Here is a 26,014-nt window from a genome sequence, read left to right on the forward strand (position 1 = left end):
AGAGCGGCAAATTTGAATCCAAATAAATGTCAAAATTCAAATTTTTCAAAAATACAACTATGTTACACCATTTGAAAGATAAACATCTCCTTAATCTAACCACGTTTTACGATTTCAAAAAGGTTTTACGGCGAAAGCATAAATTTAGAGTATGTTAGGACAGTACATTTACAAGAGTTGTGTGTAATGTTTTGTCAAGTCAAAGACAGGGTCACCAAAACCATAAAACCAGCTAAAATGATACACTAACCTTTTACAATCTCCATCAGATGACACTCCTAGGACATTATGTTAGACAATGCATGCATTTTTAGTTCTATCAAGTTGATATTTATATCCAAAAACAGCGTTTTACTATGGCATTGATGTTGAGGAAATCGTTTCCCTCCAATAACCGGCAGTCAAGTCAGCGTCACAAATTAAATAATTAAAATTAGAAAACATTGGTAAAATATTATATTGTCATTTAAAGAATTATAGATTTACATCTTTTGAACGCAATCAACTTGCCAGATTTAAAAATAACCTTACTGGGAAATCACACTTTGCAATAATCTGAGCACTGTGCCCAGAAAAATACGCGTTGCGATACAGACTAGACGTCATGTTGGGGAGATCTAAAATCGAAAATACTATGTAAATAATCCATTACCTTTGATTCTCTTCATCAGATGTCACTTCCAGGTATCACAGGTCCATAACGAATGTGGTTTTGTTCAAAAAAGCTCATCATTTATGTCCAAAAATCTCCGTCTCGTTAGCACATGATGTAAGCCAGCCGGACTTCTCGTCATGAACGAGGGGAAAAAATATATTTCCGTTCGTTCAAACATGTCAAACGTTGTATAGCATAAATCATTAGGGCCTTTTTAACCAGAACATGAATAATATTCAAGGTGGACGAATGCATAGTCTTTTATAACGTATTGGAACGAGGGTACCCAACATGAAGTAGCGCGCCAGGTGTCTAATGGGACATCACCGTTCCATGGCTCTTGTTCGGTCAGATCTCCCTCCAGAAGACTCAAAACACTTTGTAAAGGCTGGTGACATCTAGTGGAAGCAATAGGAAGTGCCAAAATATTCCTAAACCCCTGTGTTTTTCAATGGGATAGGTTTAAAGTCAATACAACACATCAGGTATCCACTTCCTGTCAGAAAATGTCTCAGGGTTTTGCCTGCCAAATGAGTTCTGTTATACTCACAGACACCATTCAAACAGTTTTGGAAACTTTAGAGTGTTTTCTATCCATATATAATAAGTATATGCATATTCTAGTTACTGGGTAGGATTAGTAACCAGATTAAATCGGGTACATTTTTTTTATCCAGACGTGCAAATGCTGCCCCCTAGACCCAACAGGTTAAGCCCTGAAACTGGAAACCATGCAATGAAAGACAAAACTTAATGTTCCTTAGATGTAACGAAAATCATTTGTCAGAGTCCAAAGCAACTTATACAGATGGGTCAAGTGTGCCACTGAGTGACGCTGGCCAGACTTTAGCAGCGTCAGGCCCAGGGCAGATGGCATCGCCAGCCAGGGAATGTGGCAGGGGAGGCAGACATTCACTTGCACACACACACACACACACACACACACACACACACACACACACACACACACACACACACACACACACACACACACACACACACACACACACACACACACACACACACACACACACACACACACACGTTGCTACACCATGGGCTGGCTGCCCATGGTGATGCCACCTGTACCAGAATGCTACCTAATTAACCCTTGAGAAACCCACGGCTCAGACTCTGCAATGACTCATTTTCCCAGCAGCCCCAGGCCTGCTGCTGTACTGGGTCAGTGGATACAAGGGAGGGATGGGGAGTGTTGGGCTAAGGGCTGGAGTAAACATGGAGGACTTGGCCTAGGGAATGGATGGTTCTTAGGGTATAAGACAGGACAGCATAGATAAGGATGGATAGGGACGAATAGAGGAGACCATGGATAAAGGGGTGAGAGGCGGAGGAGAAAACAGAAGGCAGTCAGTCATACTGTATATTATTACCTTGATGTAGCTCTCTAGCTGGGGGTAGACTCTCTGCACCCCAAAGAAGATTGACAGGGGCGTCCTGTAGGGAAAGGAGGCGCTGACCACGTGAGTGACCTCTGGGAAGCTGAAGACCCGGAAACCAAACTTCTCATAGAGCTGTTGGAGCTCCTCACTGGGCCTAGTATCGCCCTCACTCAGGACACTACCCACCGCACAGCGACACTTCTCTCCTATCACCTAGAGAAAAAGGAAGGAAGGACGGAAAGGAGGGAGAGAGAGTCTTGTCAGCAAAAGGTTAAATCTCACTGTGAGGTGAAAATGAACAATCTGATGTGACAACAGTCTGTTTGCATTTAATGTGATTGCTTTCGTTTCTATTGGGCTGCTGCTTATTTGTGGTGTTTATACAGCAATCATGTATCATTATTTTATGTTTTTAGGGGTGGATCAGCTTAATATTGCGGAAAGATTGTTGCTTCCATCAATGTAATTGTCTGCATCATTTCCAATCCCACATATCTTTTTTTGGTAAATATATATATTGATATACACATATATACATACACATACCTATATAGTCATATGTACTTTTTTTAGAATATACCTTTATTATTCCCCGCAAACCCTACCACCCTTCTCCAATTGGAGTAAACTAATAAACAATAACACTTAGGTTTCTACCTTCAGTTTATACATATTATACACATTTTACAAACACAATCTATTTTACAATAGTTATATTTTGTTTGTTTTTAGTCCCTCCTCTATTTCTGATGTCCATCCAGTTTGATTTCTATTTGTAACTATGCCATTTCACAACATTTCTGAACCTATTTACATTTTACAGACCCCGTATGTTTTACATTGGTTATCTTGTTATTAGTCCCACCCTTCAGCTCCATTCAACCCCTCCCATCTATCTCTTAACACCATCCATTTTGGATTTCTATTTGCCATATATTTTTCAACTGTGCTGTGATGCTTCACAAAAGTACTGAACCTTTCTATTCTCATAGCTTCTACAGATTGTAAATTAAAAATAAACATTTTTGCTAAAATAATTATTATATTATTGATTGATTGACTATGGCTTTTCAAATCACCCAGTATTGCTATCTGCAGCGTTAGTCCTACAGCAATAATGTATCATGATGTTAGTATTCCTTCACGTCAGATTATTTTAAAAACAATCTGAAAATGTGTCAATATGTTTGTCCTCAGCCCCAACCGTGGAACAATTTCCAAATTGACCTCTCTCGCTAACGACTCGCTCTATCGCTGTTGTTCTGTCCCTCCACCTTTCTCTCATTACAGTCATTCAGAGAGCCTGTAATTATACATGCAAACTGCTTCAATGGAGAAGGATGCCTCCTCTCTTTCTTTCTCCCTCCCTCCCTCCCTCAACAACCCCCTGAAGCCTGCCGCAGCAATTAAGGACTGCAAAACCACTATTGTTGTAAACACTGCCTTTATCTAAACCTGCCTTTATCTAAACCCACCTTTATCTATGCCCATCAAAGTCTACAAGTTCCCTCCCCCCAAAAAATTGTCCACCGTCTGAAAAATAGCCAACCAATTTCACAGACAGACGGTTCCTTCAGTCTCCCAAAATATCCACCTTCTAATAAACAGATGAGTCACAAAGAAGAGACAGAAGATAGGCTGGCAGAAAACAGCTTAACAAACCATGTGAAAGGAAAACAAATTTTAAACAAATAAATGGAAAACAATTTTACACAAATAAATAAATAAATACAAATAAACGCCAAGTTTTAGAATCCAGCACAGTTGGCAGGCAATGTTAAGAGCAAGGCTCTTGTTAGGCTCTAAGACACTGATTGCTACATTTGGCTGCTCAGTTGTGCTTGGTGGTTCTCTCTCCAATCTGGGGAGCGAATCGAATCGTCCATTAAAGGGTAGAAAAAGAGGAGCCACTTAATGCAAATTAAGACTCATGGGACATCCGAAATGACCTCCGGATTGTGTACAAACCAATGGCCAATCAAACGGCTGATTTCTCACCAATTTTCATATCTTAAGTCCCAGCAGGTGTAGAGAGGACAGGACAGGGGTTGCATTCGGAACGTTCTTATTGCTTTTCCTCGATATGATGAACGCCGACTGCGAGCCAGGCCTAATCGCCTTACATCAGTGCCCGACCTCATGAATGTTTGGGGCTGAATGGAAGCAAGTCCCCGCTGCAATGTTCCAACATCTAGTGGAAAGCCTTCCCAGAAGAGTGGGGGCTGTTATAGCAGCAAATGGGGAACCAACAATAACATATTATTGCCCATGATTAAGAATGAGATGCTGGACGAGTACATGTCCACATACTTTTGGTCATGTAGTGTACTTCCATTCATTTTTTCAACTGGTAACGGGGTACCTCCAGATGATTCTTATGAGGCCTGTGGACAACCTAGAGCAAAACAACCGACATGTACACCATCGTGGTCAGAGAGTCTCATCATTCCATAGAGGGGTCATAATAGTTTGTAGGCCAAACCGTTCAGACGCAACAGACGATTTTGTGAGAAGACTGATTTTTGGGATGCCTCATGGTCTGACAAACACCGCTCTAGCACTGTCACCTTTCTGGGCAGATGTGACATCAGCGATGCTGTGGATTGAGACTTATACTTTCTGTGGATTTTCTATTATTATGATAATTAGATTTCCGCAGGGGCGTGGACATCAACTCTAGGGGGTTAACCGTTAGGCTACCTGCCTGCCAACTCCTCTCTCACCTCCTCTCCGTACATATCCCCTCACAACCAGCCAGGGCAAAGGCCTCTGGGAATTCCCTGTCTCCTTGCAATCTCCATCGTTCAAGGCCAACCAACACACTGCTACATGAAGCGGGAGGAAGGAGACCATGAGTCCATTCTCTGTATGTCAGTTTATCCCCAGGGTGAGTTAGCTACTGTAACTCCAGAACAGTTAGTTACTGTAGAGTAGGATTGTTGGAGTTGAGAACACCTGATTTGGCTCAGTGTCTCCAGGGGGAAAAGTTGTGGTGGAGGGCGGGGGGAATTTGTTTGTTTCTATTGCAATTTATTTGGATATACTGTATCCATTATAATGATCATGATAAATGAATTTGTCTGGTTCAGAGAAGCTGTCAGTCTCTTCATGTTCATATGCATGGCACGGTGGCCAAAAAAACCTGCAACATTGTTACACAGGTCAGACAGCAAGGTTTAGACAAACCGCAACTGTTGCAAACCAAATGCTAGCTTAGTACTATTGGGAAATATTGTCTAGAAGCTTTTTTCTAGGGGAGATGAAGTTCATCACCGATCCTCCACCAAATTTCACAGTGGGTATGAGACCTGGAGAGGGCTACAAGCCACAGTGTCTCGCACCCATTGTGAAATTTGGTGGAGGATCTGGGGGTGCTCCAGCAAGGCTGGAATCGAGCAGATTTGTCTGAACCAAGCCAAGTACAAGGTAGTCCTGGAAGAAATCTTGCTTCCTTCTGCTCTGAGGATTGTTTTTTTTCAGGAGGACAATGCTCCAAGCCAGGTCAATCAAGGTGTAGATGGAGGACCACTAGATCAAGACCCTGTCATGGCCAGCCAAATCTCTAGACCTGAACCCCATTGAAAACCTCTGGAATGTGATCAACGGGAAGATGTATGGTCACAAGCCATCAAACAAAACCGAGCTGCTTGAATTTTTGCGCCAGGAGTGGCATAAAGTCACCCAACATCAATGTGAAAGACTGGTGGAGAGCATGCCAAGACGCATGAAAGCTGTGATTGAAAATCAGGATTATTCCACCAAATATTGATTTCTGAACTCTTCCTAAGTTAAAATATGAGTATTGCGTGTTTTAAATTATGAATATGAACTTATTTTCTTTGCATTATTCGAGGTCTGACAACACAGCATCTTATTTTGCCATTTTGACCAGTTGTCATTTTCTGCAAATAAATGCTCTAAATGACAATATTTATATTTGGAATTTGGGAGAAATGTTGTCAGTAGTTAATAGAATAAAATAAAAATGTTAATTTTACCCAAAGACATACCTATAAATAGAAAAACCAGAGAAAATTATAATTTTGCAGTGGTCTCTTAATTTTTTCCAGAGCTGTATATATAAACTCAGCAAAAAAAGAGACGTCCCTTTTTCAGGACCCTGTCTTTCAAAGATAATTCATAAATAACTTCACAAATCTTCATTGTAAAGGGTTTAAACACTGTTTCCCATGCTTGTTCAATGAACCATAAACAATTAATGAACATGCACCTATGGAATGGTCGTTAAGACACGAACAGCTTACAGATGGTAGGCAATTAAGGTCACAGTTATGAAAACTTAGGACACTAAAGAGGCCTTTCTACTGACTCTGAAAAACACCAAAAGGAAGATGCCTGTACTGCACCTGTACTGACCTCGCCTTCTGCATGATAGTGGAGTAAACAGGCAGTGGCTCGGGTGGTTGATGTCCTTTTTGAACTTCCTATGGCATAGGGTGCTGCAGGTGTCCAGGAGGGCGGGAAGTTTGCCCCCAGTAATGTGTTGGACACACCGCACTACCCTCTGGGGAGCTTTTTGGTTGTGGGCGGTGCAGTTGCCATACCAGGCGGTGATACAGCCCAACAGGATGCTCTCAAGTGTGCATCTGTAAAAGTTTGTGAGGGTTTTAGGTGTTAAGTCCAATTTCTTTAGCCTCCTGAGGTTGAAGAGGCGCTGATGCCTTCTTCACCACACTGTCTGTGTGGGTGGACCATTTCAGTTTGTCAGTGATGTGTACACCAAGGTACTTCAAATTTATTTCAATCCAATTTATTTATAAAGCCCTTCTTACATCAGCTGATGTCACAAAGTGCTGTATAGAAACCCAGCCAAAAACCCCAAACAGCAAGCAATGCAGGTGTAAAAACACCTGCTTTCCACCTTCTCCACTGTGGTCCCATCGATGTGGATAAGGGGGTGCTCCCTCTGCTGTTTCCTGAAGTCCATAATCATCTCCTTTGTTTTGTTGACGTTGAGTGAGAGGTTATTTTCCTGGCACCACACTCCCAGAGCCCTCACATCCTCCCTGTAGGCTGTCTCATCGTTGTTGGTAATCAAACCTACTACTGTTGTGTCGTCTGCAAACTTGATGATTGAGTTTGAGGCATGCTTGGCCACGCAGTCATGGGTGAACAGGGAGTACAGGAGGGGGCTGAGCATGTACGCTTGTTGGGCCCCAGTGTTGAGGACCAGCCATGAGTAGGTGTTGTTTCTTACCTTCACCACCTGGGGGCGACCCGTCAGGAAGTCCAGGACCCAGTTGCAAAGGGCAGGGTTCAAACCCAGGGCATCGAGATTGATGATGAGCTTGGATGGTACTATGGTGTTGAATGCTGAGCTATAGTCAATGAACAGCATTCTTACATAGGTATGCCTCTTGTCCAGATGGGACCTGGCAGTGTGCAGTGTGGTGGCGATTGCATCGTCTGTGGATCTTTTGGGGCGGTAAGCAAATTAAAGAGGGTCTAGGGTGGCAGGTAAGGTGGAGGTGATATGATCCTTGACTAGACTCTCAAACCACTTCATGATGAGAGGTGAGTGCTACGGGGCGATAGTCATTTAGTTCAAACACACAACTACAAAAGTTTGGGGTCACTGAGAAATGTCCTTGTTTTTGAAAGAGAAGCAGATTTTTGTCCATTAAAATAACATCAAATTGATCAGAAATACAGTGTAGCCATTGTTAATGTTGTAAATAACTATTGTAGCTGGAAACGGCTGATGTTTTATGGAATATCTACATAGGCGTACAGAGGCCCAATATCAGCAACCATCACTCCTGTGTTCCAATGGCACATTGTGTTAGCTAATCCAAGTTTATAATTTTAAAAGGCTAATTGATCATTAGAAAACCCTTTTGCAATTATGTTATAACAGCTGAAAACTGTGGTTCTGATTAAAGAAGCAATAAAACTGACCTTCTTTAGACTAGTTGAGTATCTGGAGCATCAGCATTTGTGGGTTCGATTACAGGCTCAAAATGGCCAGAAACAAAGAACTTTCTTCTGAAACTCGTGAGTCTATTCTTGTTCTGAGAAATGAAGGCTATTCCATGTGAGAAATTACCAAGAAACTGAAGATCTCGTACAATGCTGTGTACTACTTCCTTCACAGAACAGCGCAAACTGGCTATAACCAGAATAGAAAGAGTGGGAGGCCCCGGTGCACAACTGAGCAAGAGGACAAGTACATTAGTCTCTAGCTTGAGAAACAGATGCCTCCCAAGTCCTCAACTGGCAACTTCATTAAATAGTACCCGCAAAACACCAGCCTCAACGTCAACAGTGAAAAAGCCATATCTCAGACTGGCCAATAAAAATAAAAAATGAAGATGGTCAAAAGAACACAGACACTGGACAGAGGAACTCTGCCTAGAAGGCCAGCATCTCGGAGTCACCTCTTCACTGTTGACGTTGAGGCTGGTGTTTTGCGGGTACTATTTAATGACGCTGCCAGTTGAGGACTTGTGAGGCATCTGTTTCTCAAACTAGACACTCTAATGTACTTGTCCTCTTGCTTTTTTACGATTATCTAGTTAGGCTATAACACAAACTTTTACAGATGCACAATCGAGAGCATCCTGTCGGGATGCATCACCACCTGGTACGGCAACTGCTCTGCTCACCGGGGGCAAACTACCTGCCCTCCTGGACACCTACACCACCCGTTGTCACAGGAAGGCCAAAAAGGTCATCAAGGACAACAACCACCCGAGCCACTGCCTGTTCACCCCGCTATCATCCAGAAGGCGAGGTCAGTACAGGTGCATCAAAGCTGGGACCAAGAGACTGAAAAACAGCCTCTATCTCAAGGCCATCAGACTGTTAAACAGCCATCACTAACATTGAGTGGCTGCTGCCAACATACTGACTCAAATCTCTAGCCACTTTAATAATAAAAAATTGGATGTAATAAATGTATTACTAGTCACTTTAAACAATGCCACTTTATATAATGTTTACATACCCTACATTACTCATCTCATATGTATATACTGTACTCTATACCATCTACTGCATGTTGCCTATGCCGTTCGGCCATCGCTCATCCATATATTTATATGTACATATTCTTATTAATTCCTTTACACTTGTGTGTATAAGGTGGTTGTTGTGAAATTGTTAGATTACTTGTTAGATATTACTGCATGGTTGGAACTAGAAGCACAAGCATTTCGCTACATTCGCATTAACATCTGCTAACCATGTGTATGTGACCAATAACATTTGATTTGAAAATAATATGTTGTGATAACTGCACTGACGTTTTGATTTCGTAGTGAATAAAACATTGTTTTTCGGTTATGGATTTTTCTTAACGTTAAGGATCCCAATTTTGTTTACATGATTTAACGTTTAAATGTTCAGACCTCTACTCCTTGATATCAACCAATCAGCATCCAGGATCCAAACAACCAGTTTTATAATAAACGACATATCGCCATCCCTATCTCGCTCTAGTAATCTTGACTGAGTCTGAGAGGTCTCCTTTAACACTGGCAGCTGAAGTAGAGTACCAATCACCTTGCCTCAGGGAGACAACGCTCTTTCCTCACTCAAGCCATAACCTACTACACAGCACTGAAAAGTAGGCTACTGTTAAAACACTTCAGATTCACCACACCCCAGACTCTTGACTCAACCGGTATTGGCGCCTGCATCGATCCCATCTCGTTTCTCTTCAAAGTATTGCATCGCAATCAAAATGCAGCCGTCTACTGCCTACGTATCTCCAAAAGGCACGTACCTTCCCAGGTAGTATTTTACCAGAAGATAGCTTAACTGAAAACGGAATCCCATTTGAGACCTGATTCAAAGGCAGCATCCTTTGTGGATTGAGACAGACCCACCATCATCTACTCTCCATCTCTGGTTCCTGCTAACACTCACCCCCCATGCCCATTTCAGCCTGTGGAGTGTCAGCAGCAGAAGGGCCAGTGTCTCTCCGCTTTCTCAGCATGGCTGTAGATGGCTTCTGTGACTAAAGTGTGTGGTTAACAAGCAGTCCCATCACTGCAGCTCTGTCTCTGCTAACCCCCAGTAGCACTACACAAAGGCCTGGGACACACGCAGGGCTAGCTGGCGCCTGGGTCTCCTGCTGCGATGAGACGGGACAACTACCGCCACATGGTGCCATCCGAGACCAGAATCGCAGAAATCTGGACTGACCCAAGGAGGGATGCAGGAGGAGAGGAGAGAGGGATGGGAAGAGGAGGGATGGAGGAGGCAGTGAGGGAAGGGGTGGTGATAACAGCAGAGTCCATACAGAGATACTCTTCATCAGCCTGTGACAGGCCAGGGACCCAAATGAGTCCCACTGTCCACTAACACTGCTCTAATTAATGATCACTGTCAGCAGGGCTGGGGAGAGGAACATACACTGCTGTACAGTAGACTACACCTAACCCAGTCTGTCAGCACAGGGCTGGAGAGAGGAACCTACACCTAGCCCAGTCCCCGTACAGATCTGGGACCAGACAACACATAGGCCATCACACCCTCACACCCAATAGGAAGTCTCCACCAGGGAAGATGGATACAGTGAGATAAAAACTTCTACACTAGCTTTCATAAAGAGGGGGAGAAGTGTTCAGTTCAAACTGTCCAGTTGAAGTCTATCAAGAAGCCTACAGGCTACTATAGAAATGGTAGGTCATGACGCACAAGGCATTTCCTGGACATTGTAAAACTGGGGAGAGAGATCACTCTGATACTCTCAAAATGGTGTAGGACTGAAGAAATAGCCGATAGAGATTCAAAAAACTAACTTTAGTGAGGCCTGGATATTTGATGGGATTTTTGTAGCGATTTTGTTTTTGGTCACAGCGGGGGGGCCCCTGTGGATTGGAGCCAACACAAGGTTCACAGCGGGACACGCTGGACAAAGAGGCGCAGCTACAAACCCTGCTGCTCAGCCCTCTGGGAGATTGATGGACTTCAAAAACAACTTTGAACGCAGTCCCATGTATTCTTCATTTCACATCCACTTAGGAAGCACCTCTCATTCTCTTCCCCTCCCTCCCTCTACTCTTCCTCTCTTTTCTCCTCTCCTCCTCCGATTTCTTCAATCCTCTCCCCTTCTCATCAACTCTCTGTCTCTTCTCCAGCATACCCCTCCTGGTGCGCTAGCTTTTTCATGTTCGGGCCATGCTCAGACTGGTGCTAAAATACTAATAAATTGGTCTCAGGGAGCCACTTGGGACTGTGCTCTGTGAGGGCTTTTGATAAATCGTGGCATCAAGATGAATGGGGGCATTCTGGGGCTGGGTAGTGGGGTGGTCAGGGGGTAGGGCTGGAGCAGTCAAGGACCTTGAAGATAGGGCTGAATGTTCCGTCTCTCAGAGGGTCACCTCCACCAGTGTTTTGCTCCAGCCCTTTCTCTAGTGTTTAAGTTTGATCTGTCAATCATCACAAACAAAGAGCCCCACATCCTGCAATGTACTGCAACCCTGTTGTGGAAGAGTGACTGTCACAACATAATATGGACAGGACTCACAAATGAACAGACAGATTTGTCATCTCATGCCCCCATCTCCCTCCGAATGCACCCCACTTTGACAATCCCTATGTCACAAAGACCTCCAACCCTGACCCTGAGAGATCAGCAACCTTATCTCAAAATGGAGCATAGTCTCAAATCAAATGTTATTTGTCACATGCCTCGTAAACAACAGGTTTGGACTAACAATTAAATGCTTACTTAGGAGTCCTTCCCAACAATGCAGAGAGAAAGAAAATAGAGAAATACTAGAAAAGAAAATGCAATGTTCATGTCGTCTCCATTTGCTCATCTGGGACACCTCTCAGATGTCAGCGAGAGAGCTAAATTTATTAGGATCCCCATTAGCTACTGCACATACAAATACATGACAAAGTACAGAACAGTAATAGAAAAGAACAACATACAGTGGCAAGAAAAAGTATGTGAACCCTTTGGAATTACCTGGATTATTGCATAAATTGGTCATCAAATTTGATCTGATCTTCATCTAAGTCACAACAATATACAAACACTGTGCTTAAACTAATAACACAAATGATTGTATTTTTGTTGTCTATTGAATAGATCATTTAAACATTCACAGTGTAGATTGGAAAAAGTATGTGAACCCCTAGGCTAATGACTTCTCCAAAATCTAATTGGAGTCAGGGGTCAGCTGACCTGGAATCCAATCAGTGAGACGAGGTTGGAGATGTTGGTTAGAGCTGCCTTGTCCTATAAAAAAAACTCACAAAATTTGAGTTTGCTATTCACAAGAAGCGTTGCCTGATGTGAACCATGCCTCAAACAAAAGAGATCTCAGAAGACCTAAGATTAAGAATTGTTGACTTGCATAAAGCTGGAAAGGGTTACAAAAGTATCTATAAAAGCCTTGATGTTCATCAGTCCACGGTAAGACAAATTGTCTATAAATAGACAAAGTTCAGCACTGTTGCTACTCTCCCTAGGAGTGGCCGTCCTGCAAAGCTGACTGCAAGAGCACAGCGCAGAATGCTCAATGAGGTTAAGAAGAATCCTAGAGTGTCAGCTAAAGACTTACAGAAATCTCTGGAACATGCTAACATCTCTGTTGACGAGTCTACGATACGTAAAACAAGAATGGTGTTCATGGGAGGACACCACAGAAGAATCCACTGTTGTCCAAAAAAAACATTGCTGCACATCTGAAGTTTGCAAAAGTGAACCTGGATGTTCCACAGCGCTACTGGCAAAAATATTGATTTGAGTTGTTTGGAAGAAAGACACAACACTATGTGTGGAGAAATGGCATAGCGCACCAACATCAAAACCTCATCCTGACTGTAAAGTATGGTGGAGGGACTGCTTTGCTACTTCAGGGCCTGGACAGCTTGCTATCATCGATGGAAAAATGAATTCCCAAGATTATCAAGACATTTTGCAGGAGAGCGTTAGGTTATCTGTCCACCAATTGAAGCTCAAAAGAAGTTGGGTGATGCAACAGGACAACGACCCAAAACACAGAGGTAAATCAACAACAGAATGGCTTCAACAGAATAAAATACGCCTTCTGGAGTGGCCCAGTCAGAGTCCTGACCTCAACCCGATTGAGATGCTGTGGCATGACCTCATGAGAGCAGTTCACACCAGAAATGCCAAGAATATTGCTGAACTGAAACAGTTTAGTACAGAGGAATGGTCCAAAATTCCTCCTGACTGCTGTGTAGGTCTGATCCGCAACTCGAGAAAACATTTGGTTAAGCACAGTGTTTATATATTATTGTGACTTAGATGAAGATCAGATCAACTTTTATGACCAATTTATGCAGAAATCCAGGCATTTCCAAAGAGTTCACATACTTTTTCTTGCCACTGTGAGATATTACACTACATAAAAAATAAATTAAACAGTTAATATATAGCAAAAACAGAGACAACAATAATACTATTTACACACTATTCATATATACAGTACATATTCATATTCTTACATACATTTGAAGTCGGAAGTTTACATACACTTAGGTTGGAGTCATTAAAACTAGTTTTTCAACCACTCTACAAATTTATTTTTGAGTAGTGGCTTCTTCCTTGCTGAGTGGCCTTTCAGGTTATGTCGATATAGGACTCGTTTTACTATGGATATAGATACTTTTGTACCCGTTTCCTCCAGAATCTTCACAAGGTCCTTTGCTGTTGTTCTGGGATTGATTTGCACTTTTCGCACAAAAGTACATTCATCTCTAGGAGACAGAACGTGTCTCCTTCCTGAGCGGCATGGCAGCTGCATGGTCCCATGGTGTTTATACTTGCATACTATTGTTTGTACAGATGAACGTGGTGCCTTCAGGCGTTTGGAAGTTGCTCCCAAGGATGAACCGGACTTGTGGAGGTCTACAATTATTTTTCTCTGAGGTCTTGGCTGATTTCTTTTGATTTTCCCATGATGTCAAGCAAAGAGGCATTGAGTTTGAAGGTAGGCCTTGAAATACATCCACAGGTACACCTCCAATTGACTCAAATGATGTCAATTAGCCTATCAGAAGCTTCTAAAGCCATGACATAATTTTCTGGAATTTTCCAAGCTGTTTAAAGGCACAGTCAACTTAGTGTATGTAAACTTCTGACCCACTGGAATTGTGATACAGTGAGTTATAAATGAAATAATCTGTCTGTAAACAATTGTTGGAAAAATTATTTTTGTCATGCACAAAGTAGTTGTCCTAACTGACTTGCCAAAACTATAGTTTGCTAACAAGAAATGTGTGGAGTGGTTGAAAAACGAGTTTTAATGACTCCAACCTAAGTGTATGTAAATTTCTGACTTCAACTGTACCTCTCTGCATCTTCATAACAACTTTGTCACTATGACTTGAACATGATAATTGACCATCCAATGTTACTCCTAGGAGTTCAGCTTCTTCAACTTGTTCAATGACACCCTTTATGTACAACTCCAGTTGAGGTTTAGGTCTTAGAGAATGTTTTGAACCAAATACAATGCTTTTGGCTTTAGATGTATTTAAGAGAGGGACAGAGAAACGAGTGGAGCGCTTCCGAGAGAGGGGGGGGTAGTGGTGGGCAGACTAGGAGAGTGAGAAAAACCTCAGCCTTTGAACTATGTCGAGAGAGGAGGAGAGGCTGTGGAAAAGAGGAGAGCGAGATGAGACAGACTTTACGCCTGGTGATGTCAGCTGTTTGAAGGGAAGGATAGGATAGGAAGAATAGAACAGTTGCTCCACAGCCCTGTATTTATGCAAACCATCTCAGGACCACCTCGAGCCCTTTCTCTCTGAGTCTTTTGTTTCCACAGAGGAAGTGATTTAAAAAGAGAAGACTTTAGACTTGTAAAAAATATGAGGATATATACGATGGAGGAAAATAGAAGCCACACTTAACTGAAAACCAACCTCTCCTCTGACAGTTGTGCTTTTGTCAATTTAAACTCCCCATTCCATACAAAACCAATAGCCTTTCTCTGAGTAGAAAACACTATTCCAACTCTGACTGTGTTCAAAATGGCACCCTAATCCCTATGGGCCCTGGTCAAAGGTAATGTACTATACAGGAAATAGGGTCCCACTTAGAACAACGCCTCTGTTTTTCTGCCCGTCACCCTACCCTCCCTCCAGGGAGCCCAAAGCACTGAGGGCTTCTGACCTTGGGAACAGATAACATCCCGGGGTTTTAACAAACGAGCTGAGATCATTACGCCAATTAGGCCTAGCCAAACTTACATCAGGACTTGTCCATTGCTAATTGCGGGCTTGGGAAAAAGCAGATGGGTGTCGGTGTCACAAAGGGGGATTGGAAGCAGAGCTGGGAAGAGTCATTCAACTCTGGTAGCTAACATTCCATAAGGTTGCTGTGGGTATGAATCAGGCTCAGATAACGAGAAGGGTACAGTTATTGCTCTTGTAACTCCAGCTCATAGTATTAGCCAATGAGATGGAGAGGAGAGGCATGGAACCAAATAGCAGTCCTATAAAGAGAATGGTGAACAAATTCATTAGGTAATCTGAAAGTATTGTGAGTGGGGATGGACAGAAGTACAGTATGCTGAGCAGTCAGAGGCTACCATTGCCAATCTATTGTGGACTCCAGAGCAGAGGACCAGAGGGGGGCGTGGGGGGGAGAAAGACAGAGAGAGGTGGGGGAGAAGGAGAGAGAGGGGAGAGAGCGAGAGAGATAGGGAGTAAAAATGATTTGAATTCAATCACTGTTTGAACACATCTCTTTCGATTTAAAAACTTTCTCTACATGTTTGCCCATTGAAAAAGTGGTCAGAAAGTGACTTTTTTCCCCTGAATGCCAAAACATTCCAGAGAAAAAGGTGCTTAAAGTTTACCCATTTTGCATACCCCACCATACCATGAGACATCCATGTTTTCATCAATGGAAAAGATAAAACAGTTGAGTTATAATTTAAAATCTTACAAAACAGGGTTGTCAAACTATTTCATAATTTCTTTTTTAACATCAATTATCTAAAAATGCGTAAACTCCGATTTTTTTCATATTCTGATATGTTGTAGATTAGACCCTATTTCACATCTGAGGTTTTTGTGTTGTGCCCACCATCGGTTAAGACACAAACTGCTCTTGAATACAGGCTGGGTGTCATTTCAATCATAGAAATAGATTTCATAGAATGGACCTATCCCTTCAGATCACTGCAATTTAGCTGGTACACCATTGAAATTGGAATTTAAGATTTTTAAATTTTTTTAATCGAATTACTACCAAAGATGGCCGCCGGTCCACCCACCATCGAATGACAACTTAAATGTTTTTCTATTACCTATATTTCTATGATTTCCTATGGAGAATTGACAGCATAATTTAAAACAACAGATATTCCCATTCAAGTCAACATTCTATGATGTGTGGAACTCCAAACATCTCTGTGGTACGATTTGAAAGTCCCATTTTAGTACATTTATGAGCTAAAACATGACATCCACAATGTATTCAAGGGCATGATGTGTCTCAACCGATAGCGGGCACAACACAAACCTCAGATGATGTAGAATAGGGTCTAAGCTACAACAAATGTCAATATGAAGAAAAAAAACTAATGGAGGCATTTTTAGATCATTTATGTTTAAGGTAAAACATTAAATACACTTTTTTTCAAGACATTTTGAAATAGTTTGACAATCCTATTTGTAAGCTTTTAAAAGATATCAATCTCAAATGTTTATATTTTCCAGTGATGAAGACATGTCTAATGGTATGGTGGGGTGTGTAAAATAGGTCAACTTTGAGCACCTTTATCTCTTCAATGTTTTGGCATTCAGGTCCAAAAGTCACTTTCTGACCACTTCTACATTGGGCAAAAATGTATGGAAGGTTTCGTTCAAATCAAAAGGGGTGTTGTCAGAAAGTGATAGAAATGAAATGGATTTACCCATGGGGTAACGGAAGTTCAGTCTTCACACAGGGACCAGCAGGAGGCTGGAGAAAACAGTGTCACAGAGACACCCAGCAGGTTAGTGGATGGTGTTGACACTGCAGCGGGGTGGGAAGAGAAAGACTGGAGAGGGGGCAGCAGAGTGGATGGAAGAGTAACAAGCGGGACTACAATGGGCTACCCTCATTCACATGACCAGAGAGGGGGAACCATGTTTAGAGGCTAGCCCCTTGGCCTGAAGTCCTGAGAGCACAGGTCTAGGGATCAGGCATAGGGGGATTCAAAGTATACATCCCCCAAAACCATATAGGGGACAGAAGCTGTGTTAACATAGTCATGGATACCCCCTGACAAAAACACACATCATTCAAATGACCAACACTTTCAACTTCTGCATACAACACAATATGCTGACCTTTGGTTCAAGGTAGTAGGTCTATCGACCATATTTCTGGTTACATGTTTGGGTATAGAATGGATACCCTGGGAAACAACATCCATATTTTTTAACACACGATAAGCTAATTATATACAAACGAGACGAATCCAATATTGATGTGGTAATTCCTCCTGAAGGTAATGTGTATGCTATCATATTCCACCCCACCACTTCCAAATAGCACTGGGTTCTTTCTGATACCATTATCGCCATCTAGTGGATAATGGAGTAAATTACAAATCCAATCTGGAAATACCAGGGGAGAATGACTGCCCCCTCTCATTGAAGCCACAGAAGTCAAATCAAATCTTCTTTCTCACATGTTTCGTAAACAACAGGTGTAGACTAACAGTGAAATGTTTACTTATGGGCCCTTGCGAACAACGCAAAAAAATAATATAGAAATAGTAGAACATTTGAAAAAAAATAACACGAGGAATAATGGAAAAATAATAACACGAAGAATAATGGAAACATAATAACACAAGGAATAAATACACAATGAGTAACAATATCTTGGCTATATCTTCTGGGAAGGGTTTCCACTAGATGTTGGAACATTGTTGAGGGGATTTTCTTCCATTCAACCACAAGAGCATTAGTGAGGTCAGGCACTGATGTTGGTCAATTAGGCCTGGCTCCAATTCATCCCAAAGGTGTTCGATGGAGTTGAGGTCAGGGCTCTGTGCATGCCAGTCAAGTTCTTCCACACCGATCTCAACAAACCATTTCTGTATGGACCACGCTTTATGCATAGGGGTATTGTCATGCCAAAACAGGGAAGGGCCATCCCCAAACTGTTGCCACAAAGTTGAAAGCACAGAATCGCTGAATGTAATGTAATTGTATTCATTTGTGTTAAGATTTCCCTTCACTGAAACTAAGGGGACAAACAGGCCCAGACCATTATTTCGCCTCCACCAAACTTTACAGTTGGCACTATGCATTTGGGCAGGTAGCGTTCTCCTGGTATAGACCAAGTCAAAATTCTCACTACCCTCTGTAGCGCCTTGCAGTCAGATGCCAAGCATATCAAGCGGTGATGCAGCCAGTCAAGATCATCTCAATGGTGCAGCTGTAGAACTTGTTGAGGATCTGAGGGCCCATGACAAATATTTTAGCCTCCTGAAGGGTAAGAGGCATTGTCATACCCTCTTCATGTGTGTCATGTGTGTGGATCATGAAAGTTCCTTAGTGATGTGGACACCGAGAAATTTGAAGCTCTCGACCTGCTCCACAACAGCCCTCTCGATGTGGATGAAGGCATTCTCGGCCCCCTGTTTCCTGAAGTCCATGATAAGCTACACTGTCTTGCTGACGTTGACGGAGATGTTGTTTTACTGGCACCACACTGCCAGGTCTCTGACCTCGTGCCTGTAGTTTCATCGTCGTCGGTGATCAGGCCTACCACCGTTGTGTTGTCTGAAAACGTAATGATGGTATTGGAGTCGTGGGTGAAGAGGGAGTACAGGAGGGGACTAAGCACGCACCTCTGAGGTGCCCCCGTGTTGAGGGTCAGCGTGACTGATGTGTTGTTGCCTACCCTCACCACCATGAGGCGGCACGTCAGGAATTCCAGGATCCAGTTGCAGAGGTACAGTGCCTTCAGAAAGTATTCATACCCCTTGACTTATTACACATTTTGTTGTGTTACAGCCTGAATTTAAAATGTATTTAAAAAGAAAAAAGGATTGTCACTGGCCTACACACAATGTCTTGAGTCAAGTATTCAACCCCTTTGTTATGGCAAGCATAAATAAAAATTGGATTAACAGTCACATAATAAGTTGCATGGACTCACCCTGTGTGCAATAATAGTGTTTAACCTGATTTTTGAATGACTACCTAATCTCTGTACCCCACACATACAATTCTCTGTAAGGTCTCTAGTCGAGCAGTGAATTTCAAACACAGATTCAACCACAAATACCAGGGAAGTTTTCCAATGTCTCTCAAAGAAGGGCACATATTGGTAGATGTGTAAACATTTTTAAAAAGCAGACATATTAATTACACTTTGGATGGTGTATCAATACACCCAGTCACTACAGAGATACAGGCATCCTTCCCAACTCAGCTGCTGTAGAGGAAAGAAACCACTCAGGGATCTCACCAATGGTGACTTTGAAACAGTTACTCTACATCTAACCTAATTGACAGAATGAATAGAAGAAAGTCTGTACAGAATACAAAATATTCCAAAAGGCACTAAAGTAATAACAAAAGAAATGTGGCAAAGCACTTCACTTTTTGTCCGGAACACAAAGTGTTATATTTGGGTCCGCGCTCCATTTTTTCAAGCATAGTGGTGACTGCATCATGTTATGGGTATGCTTGTAATCGTTAAGGACTGGGGATTTTTTCAAAATAAAATGTAATGGAGCTAAGCACAGGAAAACCCTGTTCCGTCTGCTTTCCACCAGACACTGGGTGCTGAATTCACCTTTCAGCAGGACAATAACCTGAAACACAAGGCTAAATCTACACTGGAGTTGCTTACCAAGAAGACAGTGATGGCCCTGAGAGGCAGAGTTAGAGTTGTGACTTAAATCTATTTGACAATCTATGGCAAGACTTAAATGGTTGTCTAGCAATGATCAACCACCAATTCTACAGAGCTTGAAGAATTTTGAAAATAATAGGCAAATGTTGCACAATCCAGGTGTGGAAAGCTCTTAGAGACTTACCCAGAAAGACTCACAGCTGTAATTGCTGCCAAAGATGCTTCTACAAATTATTGAGTCAGGGGTGTGAATACTTGTGTAAATAAGATATTTTTGTATTTCATTTTCTATACATTTTTTACTTTATCATTAAGGGTTATTGTGTATAGATGGGTGAGAAAAACTACAATGTAATCCATTTTTAATTCAGGCTGTACACAAAATGTGGAATAAGTCAAGGAGTATGAATATTTTCTGAAGGTGTTTAAGCCCAGGGCCCTTAGCTTAGTGATGAGCTTGGAGGGCACTATGGTGTTGAATGCTGAGCTGTAGTCAATGAACAGTATTCTCACGTAGGTGTTCCTTTTGTCCAGGTGGGAAATGGCAGTGTGGAGTGCAATAGAGACTGTGTCATCTGTGGATCTGTAGGGGTGGTATGCAAATTGGAGTAGTTTCAGGGTGTCTGGGATGAGCTTTTTGATGAGAGCCATGACCAGCCTTTCAAAGCAATTCATGCTACAGATGTGAGTACTATGGGGCAATAGTCAATTAGACAGGTTACCTTGGCGTTCTTGGGCACAGGGACTATGGTGGTCTGCTTGAAACATGTACGTATTACTGACTAGGTCAGGGAGAGTTTGAAAATGTCAGAGAAGACACTTGCCAGCTGGTCAGCACATGCTCCGAGTACGCGTCCTGATTGTCTGGCACTGCGGCCTTCTGATTGTTAACCTGTTTAAAGGGCTTACTCACATTGGCTACGGAGAGCGTGATCACACAGTCGTCTGAAACAGCTGGTGTTCTCATGCATAGTTCAGTGTTTGCTAGCCTTCGAAGCGCGCATAGAAGGTATTTAGCTCATCTGGTAGGCTACCAACACTGGACAGCTCGGGCTGGATTTCCCTTTGTAATCAGTAATAGTTTGCAAGTCATGCCACATCCGACGAGCATCAGAGTCTGTGTAGTAGGATTCGATCTTGGTCCTGTATTGATGCTTTTCCTGTTTGATGGTTCGTCGGAGGGCATAGCAGGATTTCTTATAAGTTTCCGGATTAGTGTCCCGCTCCTTGAAAGCTCTAGCCTTTAGCTCGGTGCAGATGTTGCCAGTAATCCATGGCTTCTGGTTGGGATATGTGCATCGATGCAATTATTTATAAAGCCGGTGACTGATGTGGTAAACTCAATGCCATTGGATGAATCCCAGAACATATTCTGTCTGTGCTAGTGAAACAGACCTGTAGCTTAGCATCCGCTTCATCAGACCACTTCCATATTGAGTGCGTCACTGGTACTTCCTGTTTGAGTTTTTTCTTGTAAGAAGGAATCAGGATTGAGTTATGGTCAGATTTGCCAAATGGGGAAAGGGAAAGGGGGATACCTAGTCAGTTGTACAACTGAATGCCTTCAACTGAAATGTGTCTTCTGCATTTAACCCAACCGCTCTGAATCAGAGAGGTGCAGGGGGCTGCCATAATCAACATCCACGTCTTCGGCGCCTGGGGAACAGTGGGTTAACTGCCTTGCTCAGGAGCAGAACGACAGATTGTTACCTTATCAGCTCGGGGATTCGATCCAGCAACCTTTCAGTGGAGGGTGATCTACAGATTTTTCACCCTTAGTTCCTGGTAGAAATTAGGTAAAACGGATTTCAATTTTCCTGTATTAAAGTCACCGGTCACTAGGTGCACAGCCTCTGGGTGAGCATTTTCTTGTTTGCTTAAGGCCCTATACAGCTTGTTGAATGTGGTCTTAGTGCCAGCACCGGTTTGTGGTAGTAAATAGACAGCTACGAAATATATAGATGAAATCTCTTTGTAATTGGTATGGTATACAGCTAGCGTATCATGAGGTATTCTAACTTAGGCGAGCAGAACCCCAAGACTTCCTTAATATTAGAGATCGGACACCAGTTGTTGTTAATAAAGATACACACACCCCCTCATCTCAGCTTCCCCGACGGAGCCGTTCTGTCCTGCTGATGTATAGAAAGACCAGCTAGATTTATATTAACTAAGTCCTTGTTCACCTATGACTCAGAGAAACATAGGATATTACAGTTCTTCAGATCACATTGATAAGATAGTCTCGAACAGAGCTCATCCTGTTTATTCTCCAGTGATTGCACGTAGACCATTAGAACGGAGGGTAGAGGCGATTTAACAACTCTCTGACTTATTCTCTTCAGATATCTCGTACACCGGCCTCTATAGAGCGGATTTTCTGTTTGAATCAGATGGTGTGTCGAATGGAGATGAGAGTGAGAAGGATTACAGTTGCAAACACAAACTGAAATAAGAGAAGTAATGTGGTTGTGGGATTTAGTAAATCCAAGCCTAGTTCTGATTCTTTTTTGGACGGAGTGAGGGTTTTGGATCGATGGAGTTACCTCGGAGATCCGTTTGAAGTCTATATGAAAATCATGGATGCGTTGGACAAGAAGAAAATTGGCCCGCGACTGAATCTAGTTGATGATTCCTACTTTAAGAGCTTTCCTTCCCAAACCCATGCAGTGTGATAATTGCAAATGATTTGGTAATATATTTACATTACATTTACATTTAAGTCATTTAGCAGACGCTCTTATCCAGAGTGACTTACAAATTGGTGCATTCACCTTATGATATCCAGTGGAACAACCACTTTACAATAATGCATCTAAATCTTTTAAGGGGGGGGGGGGGGGGGGGTTAGAAGGATTACTTTATCCTATCCCAGGTATTCCTTAAAGAGGTGGGGTTTCAGGTGTCTCCGGAAGGTGGTGATTGACTCCGCTGTCCTGGCGTCGTGAGGGAGCTTGTTCCACCATTGGGGTGCCAGAGCAGCAAACAGTTTTGACTGGGCTGAGCGGGAACTGTGCTTCCTCAGAGGTAGGGGGGCCAGCAGGCCAGAGGTGGATGAACGCAGTGCCCTTGTTTGGGTGTAGGGCCTGATCAGAGCCTGAAGGTATGGAGGTGCCGTTCCCCTCACAGCTCCGTAGGCAAGCACCATGGTCTTATAGCGGATGCGAGCTTCAACTGGAAGCCAGTGGAGAGAGCGGAGGAGCGGGGTGACGTGAGAGAACTTGGGAAGGTTGAACACCAGACGGGCTGCGGCGTTCTGGATGAGTTGTAGGGGTTTAATGGCACAGGCAGGGAGCCCAGCCAACAGCGAGTTGCAGTAATCCAGACGGGAGATGACAAGTGCCTGGATTAGGACCTGCGCCGCTTCCTGTGTGAGGCAGGGTCGTACTCTGCGAATGTTGTAGAGCATGAACCTACAGGATCGGGTCACCGCCTTGATGTTAGTGGAGAACGACAGGGTGTTGTCCAGGATCACGCCAAGGTTCTTAGCACTCTGGGAGGAGGACACAAGGGAGTTGTCAACCGTGATGGCGAGATCATGGAACGGGCAGTCCTTTCCCGGGAGGAAGAGCAGCTCCGTCTTGCCGAGGTTCAGCTTGAGGTGGTGATTCGTCATCCACACTGATATGTCTGTGGATGACGAATCACCACCTCAAGCTGAAAATATGTCAAGTGTATGTAGAGGGCAGGAGTATCGTATGCAAGCTGAGACTAAATACTGCAATTGTGGTGGTGAACATGCACCCGAATTCTTTAAATGCCCTGTTAGGGTGAAGGAGACACAGGTGGGAAGAATAATGTCTACTATCTGAAGGCGGTGAGAAGAGTGGGAGAAAGGAGTGACGTTGAGGAAATAATGGTAGTAGGAGTAGAGACAGCAGTGAATATTCCTTGTCAACAGAAGGATCCTGACATGTTGCATGTTAAGAAGGTGAACTTTGTAGCGTTTATTGCATTGGTTATCAACTGCACAGTGCAAACAGAGAAAATCTGAGAAAACAGGCATAGCTTTGAGTGCGGCTTTAAGTTTTTTTTTTTTTACAACAGAGGCATTATAAGGAATCGATTAATGCTACGTCCTCACAGGCCCCTGAGCCTGTGTAGGGATGTGATTGAACTGACTGAAGAAGTGGGATGGTTTTTGATTGAGTTCATAAAAAAATCCCAAACAGTAGGTGGCTGCAATACACCAATAGGTTGTAGTCTGTCAAACTGAATGCTTCAAATTTGGTCTGATTAATCAGGCTGTAATATATAATTCATTGGTATATACAGCCTGACACATTTGAGTGAAAAATTGTTAAAGCCTAAATGTTCCTTGCAAAGTAGAAGGTTTAATAAAATAGTGTTTTTACAAATATCCACAGGAAATGATCGTTTACCCAAATTTTTTGAGAGCTGGTAGGTATGGTTCTGTCAGCTTGATTTTGTGTTGTGTATTTTACTGCAACGTAAACACTTGCACAATAAACAATAACCAAGTGTAACCAAACCACACCACAGACTGAACGTTGCTTACATTCAGCTGGCAGTGGCAAACCTACCAGCTCTCTAAAAAGTTGGGTAAACAATCATTTCCTGTGGATATTTTGGCTCAAATTTCAAGTGGGTGAAAGACAAACCGCACAAACAATCGGTAGAGTAAGTTTAAATGTAATTTTATTCAACATTCTGGCATGAAAGGAACATAATGTTGAACTCAAACGTGTCAGGCTGCATAGTATGTCAATTAATTGTGCATTATAGCCTGATTAATCAGACAAGACTAAATCCTTGAGTCAGAGCTAGGTAAGCTCACAGAAACTGTAGCCTTCTAGTAATAGGTCCTACCTACAATACGAGGTTCAAACTCAACCATGTTGCATGACCAACTGAGACTCGTGAAACGTAATTTATTTTAGATTACAGGGGCCACCTGGGGCCCACTGCAGCCACCTATACAATAATGTAGGCTACTACTCACAGTTGTATGTCACTTTGGATAAAATGGCATCCCTAACATCTTCAACACCCCTGAACACAGTAATTACAGACCGTGGCCATCTAGCAGTGCATGCCAGCCAGCCTTTATGATGTCAGCTAGAGAGCAATGGGCTTCAGTACTGTCAGACATAGGCCTGATAATAGCCTGTTATTCTTATGACAAATATACCAATTCGTAGAAAATGGATTTATGTAGTATGCATATCACTATGAGTATACTGTCATAACTAAATACGGGCTGATAAGTAGGCCTAAAATCTGATTTCTAGTAATGATGCATGTGTGCACAGGAAGTTGGCTAACACTGCGCAGGCAGGGGGTTGTGTTCTATAGCTAGCTAGTTTACCTTTTTAGGATCATCGTAGAACACTCCAATACTAGACAGATTGCGTCCAATGCTGCAACTCTCAGTAAAAAGTTGTCCACACTCTTTATATGGTCCCTGTTTGAACTTGTAGGCGATTGTGATGTTCTTGATTGGAGGAGAACCAGTCCGGATGTGTATTTCTGACAACAGTCCCGAGTACAGAACGTACCCTACTATTGTCACAAGACTCAACAAGAAGACGAAAATCAAACACAACATTAACCATTCTGACATGATGTAGGGTCCTAGAATGTAGCTTTGGTTGTTGAAACCTTTTCAGCCTTTGCGATTTGCTGAAACACAATCGGGAATTGATTTATGTTGGTAGCTAACTAGCTGGCTTAAAAGCCAACTAAAGCCACAACGACTTTCAGTTAAAACGTCCGTTAAATTGATAACAACTCTCACAAAACGGTATGAACAACGGTTCCGTTCGAATACAGATTAATTTCCCTAAACAAGAAGGACCAGTTGAAAACAACTTCCTGGGATGCACCATCTGTGGAAACGAAAGTGAGGTATCGTTTTATTCCACGACCATTGCTATGCAATATATCAGTCATATAAATTGTAGCTACAGACTTTTATAAACCAAACACATATATCAATGTCATTTCAAATACAAAAAATATCCCAACGACTAAAATTGGGTGTTGTAGAAAATCGGTTAATCTAGTAAACACCCCTTTATCTTTTTATCTTGTTCCAATCAATTATACGATTTGCTGCGGGAGACGCCACCAGAGGTCAACAAATCCTCCTCATTGAAGTTGTTGCTGGGCAATTCTGTGATA

General features: G+C 42.6%; 1 protein-coding gene across 1 annotated transcript in view; it reads right to left on the minus strand.

Annotated features, from left to right (window-relative positions):
• The window catches only part of LOC106583522 (testis-expressed protein 264 homolog), an 83,201-nt gene extending 57,490 nt beyond the window's left edge, over positions 1 to 25,711 (minus strand). The window contains exons 1-2 of the mRNA XM_014167803.2: positions 25,200 to 25,711; positions 2,047 to 2,268 (exon numbers count right to left, since the gene is read on the minus strand). Of these exons, the coding sequence (XP_014023278.1) occupies positions 2,047 to 2,268; positions 25,200 to 25,454 (477 nt within the window). The 5' untranslated portion in view covers positions 25,455 to 25,711. The remainder of the gene's footprint in view (positions 1 to 2,046; positions 2,269 to 25,199) is intronic.
• Between the last annotated feature and the right edge of the window lie 303 nt (positions 25,712 to 26,014).

The sequence above is a fragment of the Salmo salar genome, chromosome ssa22 (genome assembly GCF_905237065.1).
Source record: "Salmo salar chromosome ssa22, Ssal_v3.1, whole genome shotgun sequence".
In the NCBI taxonomy this organism is placed as follows: Eukaryota; Metazoa; Chordata; class Actinopteri; order Salmoniformes; family Salmonidae; genus Salmo; species Salmo salar.